The sequence below is a fragment of the Mesoplodon mirus genome (genome assembly GCF_964341445.2).
Source record: "Mesoplodon mirus genome assembly, chromosome: 8".
Lineage (NCBI taxonomy): Eukaryota > Metazoa > Chordata > Mammalia > Artiodactyla > Ziphiidae > Mesoplodon > Mesoplodon mirus.
Window position 1 is genome coordinate 60,831,809 of NC_138984.1, and position 6,000 is coordinate 60,837,808.

The window sequence follows — 6,000 nt, forward strand, 5'->3', positions numbered from 1 at the left end:
AGAAAGAGGACCCACAACATGCAAGTAAGTTAGGGAACACAAGAGTTACACAAAGATGAACAGGGTTAGTTTTCTGCAGGACTTGTCAGAGCCTTTATTATGCTATTGTGCATTGTAAATTTCCAAGAAAGAAAAATGGCATATAATTTTCTCCAAAACTTTTCTTACTCCAGATTGCTATTTTTGTGAAGTATGTCACAGAGATGGTGTTTTGCAGAACTCACTTTAGTGAAAGCTGTCTTGGAAGTACTGCCAAACCCATAGTAAAAATGTATTTGGTTTCTGAATCAGATCCCTCCCCTCCAATAATACAACTCAACTGCATTTTAAGCTACTGGAAGTACAGCTTACTGTTTCTGAGAGTTTTCCATCTTACATACTCGATTGCATCTTTTTCCATGCAGGGCTTTTATTTCTTTCGATAGCCTCTATTTCTCCTCTACATATGTTTTACTAGTTGAAGCCTTCAGAAATCATAACACTTGCAATGCCCAGCTAGTCCTCACAGTGAGAGTGGAAATTATGACACCCATTGATCTGAGGTAAAAAACTGAGATTTGAATAATTTCGTAGGATTGTATTCTAGCTGTATTTTGACATTGTGGTCGACTACTTATGTGGTCCTAAATCAACCACTTAACTATTTAAGAGTCTGTTGAGGTACAGAGTAGGTAAGTTCACATTTGAATAGTGAAGTCTATAACAGCATGAATACATCCATAACAGCATGAATACATTTTCCAGACATCCCCAGTTTGGGAGCCTTCTTTGCTAGAAATATCTATCACCACTCTTTACTATAAAGGGGTTTAATCTAATGTGAATGTTGATGTGAGAATATTTTTGCCTATCTACATGAATCATATAGTTCAGTAGTTGGTGACTTAGACCCCAAAATAGTCTTCACCCTCAGCATCTTTTCTAACCTAAAGATTGATTGATTTCTCAATATACCAACTACTGGTTGGTTGATATTCAGAACATAAATTGCCAATGAAATACATACACACACACACACACACACAAGCACACGTTTTGTAACAGAATAGGCAAGAAAGCATGCAGTCTGTATAATACACATCCACATTTTCTTAACATTCTTTCTTAACTACATTTGATTTTTCTAAAAGTTATTGCAAGTAACTTAATTTTCCCAACTTGGAAAAAATTCCAAGGTGCTAAGAAAATTTAACCTGCAGTAATTCAAATATAACAAGAATACAAGACTAAATGTTATTTGGTAAAATCTACTGTAACAAGATTACTTGAAAGCACCCATTAGTTAAAACTAGTTTTATTAAAGTCACATGGAGAGTGTGAAGAGAAATGGACACAAATAACACAGGTTGAGATGGCATGAATGTTCCACATTTACACACGCAGAAGAGCTCAAAGTGAACACTTGTCCATGGGAAATTTAGGAAACTGATGAATTGGCAGAAATCCATTACAGGAGTCCTCTCCCATGATCTGCTGGCCAAGAGAGAATCGTTTCCCTGAGGGGGGCTCTGACAGCCTGCTGTAGCCTCCTACTCTTCACTCCATTGAAACTCAGCCTTGCTTTCCTCTAGATTTGGTCCTGCTCTGGATTCTCAGATCAGGACGTTTGCTGAGCAAGAAAACCATAAAGAACCCTGGGAAAATTAAAAAATAATCTAGTCCCATTTCAGCCTTCTTTTTCTCCTCTCACAGCTCAAGTCCCACCAGCTATATCTTTCCTGTATGCCCTGGAGACCCCTCCAGTCACGCCAGTTCCTCCAGGTAGCCTAGACCTCTTCCAGCTTCTACCCCCATAATCTCCAACAATGACAGCCACGACTGTCCCCTCCAATAATCAGCTCTTGGACGTCCCTTGATTTCTAGCCTCACCTTGAGTTTGACACAATTCTGGCTCCCAGCTACCCCAAATCTCATTGTTCCTGCTATTGACTGAAATTATAGCCATTATTAACTAGGAAACTATATCTCCCATCATCAATCTGTCTTGAGGTCACCCCTTTCCCCTCTCAGTCTCCCTGGACTCCAGGTCCTAATGTTCTTCTTCTCCCCTGTTGGCCCTATATCAGCCATTCACCTTCATACTTGAATAGGCTTTTTGTTTGTTTGTTTGTTTTTGTTTTGTTTTGCGGTACACGGGCCTCTCACTGTTGTGGCCTCTCCCGTTGCGGAGCACAGGCTCCGGACACGCAGGCTCAGCGGCCATGGCTCACGGGCCCAGCTGCTCTGCGACATGTGGGATCTTCCCGGACCGGGGCACGAACCCGTGTCCCCTGCATCGGCAGGCAGACTCCCAACCACTGCGCCACCAGGGAAGCCCTAGGCTTTTGCTTTTAATTTTACCATCTTCATGCCCCATGCCTTCTGAGCCCTGTTCTCTGCTAGATAATTCTTATCAGCTTAGACCTTTGCTGCCTATGGGTAATGTTTTTAAAGCAACTTTTACCTAATAGATAATTACTTGATCAGTTATGTTATCTCTCTCCATATTTGTTTAACAAATTTTTAAATTATTATTGTGGCATAGTCAATGAATGAATTAGCATCCCAAAAAGGAATTACTTTAAATCCAAAAGAGAAAAACTGTCTTCCTTCACAATGAATCATACAAGTGATTTTTATAATCAAGAGGTCTGGGAGAGTCTCAAGAGAGACTTTAAGCCAAGGTAAATAGGTGTGTTAAAGAGAAGCAAAGCCCCACTCCATTTGTGCCTACTCCAGGTTAGGAGAGTGTTTTAAAATCATTCTACAGACTTTTGGTAAATGTAGTAACAAAGTGGCACAGTTTCTTACATTGCAAAGGAAACTCTAAACTTGAAGTCTCTGATAACTCACTGATACTTTAAATGTGAGAATCCCTTCCAGAAATGTAGTCATGCCAACATTACTCACAGGTACAAATGCTTTCCATTTGAAGGAGAAGAAAAGTGAAAATGGGAGGCAGAATATCTTGAATATTTAGTCCAAGTTGAAGAGTCATTCTTCCCACAATAAATCCATTGTAACCAGGCTGTCAATCACAATGCTGCTGTGAGGAATAAAACTCCAGACCCCCTTATGGAAGGACCTATAACCATGTGGAGGATGGTAGAGTGACAAGTCAGCCCAGTTATTAAGCATAGGAGCCATAACACACCCCAGGGCAATGATGTTTCCACAGGAGCTGCAACCCACCTGCCTGGGTCTGAGCCTCAGCTCTGTGTGATATCAGGCACTTTGCCGCTCTTGGCCTCAGTCTTCTCGTTTGTCAAAAGGGCTTAAATAATAGATATTACCTCATGGGATTGTTATGAAGATTAAATGAGACCAAAAAATTGCTGAGAATAAAATCAACTATATTTCAATTTAAAAATTAAATTAAATAAAAAATAAATAATAGGGACTTCCCTGGCTGTCCAGTGGTTAGGACTCCGTGCTTCCACTACAGAATAGGGGTGCGGGTTTGATCCCTGGCCAGGGAACTAAGATCCCACATGCCTCTGCAGCCAATAAATACATACATAAATAAAATTGCTTAGAATAATACTTGATTTTGCTTGATTACTACCGATATTGATCAGGTCAAGGACATCTTGCTGACATCTTGTGGGGAGTCACAAATTGAAGGCTTTGGCCCTCCTCAGTCTCTTTCAGGAGAGAGGAGGCATGGGCTCTTGGTCACAGAAATGGTATGTCAGAGATCTGGGTTTGTGGAGAGATGGAAAGAGAGCAAGTCTTCCTTCCTCCTGCCTCCTCTGAGTGGGGACTCGGTAGGCCCACGCAGACCAGAGTCCGCTAGAGCTCAGCCAGTGCCCCAGTGGGCTCTGAGACTGGATGCCCCACTGCCTTGCAGGAAAGTATTCTTTTGCCCCACTTTATTCTCTGAGCTTATATTTCCCTTGGGTCGGGGTTCTGGAGGAATGCAGATACAGTATTTCTTAGCACCCTGTCCTTCCATGTGCTCTCCCTATATCCCTAACATCACTAAAACCTAATTTTAATATAAAACCAAGGAGCTTTCAGTGGTGAGAATAAGCATTATTTTTTTTATGTTAAAGTCTCAATTGATAGGAAGGGGCTTTATTTTCTTTTTAAGAGTCCCATGTTGAAGCAGGCAAGACGTTACCAGTAATAAAACCACATCCTAATGTTTCATTGGTATTCCAGCTCTCCACAGTCCTCACATAAGCAAACATTTCTTTGATTCCAGTGGGACTCTTCTCCTGTGCAAATGGCACAGGCTTCTGCATTTTATTGAGATGTGAGCTAAATTGAGTAAAATGGGTAGGGACACTTAGAATTTTGTTATACACCTAAATGTCCCAGAACCTACCCTCTCTACAAAACATATTTCAGTTAGCATTTGTCAGGAATACTTTACTCATGCTAATCACTAAAAACTTAATTATTTTTTCGGTCCTTCCATCATGAATTATGTATCTATTGTTCTGGTTTTTTTGTGTTTGGCTTCTTATATATTCGTGCATGTCTGACCTGTTTCCTCCATTGACTATAACCACTTCACAGATTGAATCTTGTTAACTCTCCACAGTAATTTTTGTCATTTTTGCTAATTTATTCATTCATTCATTCCACAAACATTTATTAAGCACCCACAATGGCCAGGTATTATGGGGATAGAATCCTTCCCCCAAAAGTCATAGGTTCTATTTCCATACAGTAAAGCACACAGAGTAGAAGATTAAATAATGCTGTGGTCTAGTGGTTTTTCTGGAACCTGAATTTTTCTTTTTTTTTTTTTTGCTTGTGTTGCATTCTGTGTTTTGCCAAAGCCAATCACTGCCCTTATTCTCCTTCTTTAAGTTGAAATTTAAGGAAGAAAAAGGATTCAAGAGCACAGAACTTTATAATTCAAAAGTAGCCCCAATTTTATTCAAACTCCAGTGAGTCTTTTTTTTTCTCTCTCTCTCTCCATAGGATAGTGGCCGAAGCATCCAAGAACCTCATGTCCACACAAAGCCTAGGGATTGTATTTGGACCCACCCTTCTGCGAGCTGAAAACGAGACAGGGAACATGGCGGTGCACATGGTGTACCAGAACCAGATCGCCGAGCTCATGCTGAGCGAGTACAGTAAGATCTTTGGCTCGGAGGAAGACTGACAGACAAGGCGAGTTACTATGTTCACATCTGTCTCGATGCCTAATATTTTTACGTTTCTGTAAACATATTTCTGAAATATTTTTTCCTTTCAAGAGACAGATGCCTCATTTTGTGAAAACTTAATGATGACTTTGTGTTTAAGTTCCAAACATTTGAATAAAATAGTTGACAATATTTGCCTATATGTGTTCTACATTAACCCCTTCAGTGTTGTGCCTTCCAGCACTTCTAGGCATACATTATGCATGCTCCCTGCTATAAAATAGTGTGCAGAGGACAGCACATATCCAAAAATAGCCCTAATTCGACTCCCGGGCATTGGATGTGTGGTTGTGTATGTGTAGCCATGTGAGTGAGTGTGAGTGTGAATGTGATTGAGAGTGTGGGTATGTGTCCACACAGGTGAGCCTCTTCACTACCCTGGCTGCCTCAAGCCTCTGCCCATACACCCACAGGTACACGAGTAGAACCAAAAGAGGGGAGAAGGCAGAAATGAATACTTTTTAAATAGAACAAAGGAAATCAGGATCTCAACCAAAGTAGACATATTTCCTCTTTCAAGAACCTTTTCGTTAAGTGTAAATCTAGTCCAGCTATCCTTGGTGCTAGATGCTGAAATTTACAAATACATGTTGAATGGCATTTTTTCTGAAGAAAAATGGCAGGTCAAAACATTTGCCATTGGATATGTTTTTTTGGGTTTTTTTTTTTGCAGTACGCGGGCCTCTCACTGTTGTGGCCTCTCCCATTGCAGAGCACAGGCTCTGGACGCGCAGGCTCAGCGGCCATGGCTCACGGGCCTAGCCGCTCCGCGGCATGTGGGATCTTCCCGGACCAGGGCACGAACCCGTGTCCCCTGCATCAGCAGGCGGACTCTCAACCACTGCGCCACCAGGGAAGC

At 41.2% G+C, this 6,000-nt stretch overlaps 1 protein-coding gene across 2 annotated transcripts in view; it reads left to right on the top strand.

The window, feature by feature from the left end:
- ARHGAP15 (Rho GTPase activating protein 15) overlaps nucleotides 1–5,264 on the top strand; it is a 618,249-nt gene extending 612,985 nt beyond the window's left edge. For both annotated transcript variants that reach the window (XM_082630937.1, XM_082630938.1), the window contains exon 14: nucleotides 4,915–5,264. In XM_082630937.1, the coding sequence (XP_082487063.1) occupies nucleotides 4,915–5,098 (184 nt within the window). In that variant the 3' untranslated portion in view covers nucleotides 5,099–5,264. The remainder of the gene's footprint in view (nucleotides 1–4,914) is intronic.
- Nucleotides 5,265–6,000: the final 736 nt, after the last annotated feature.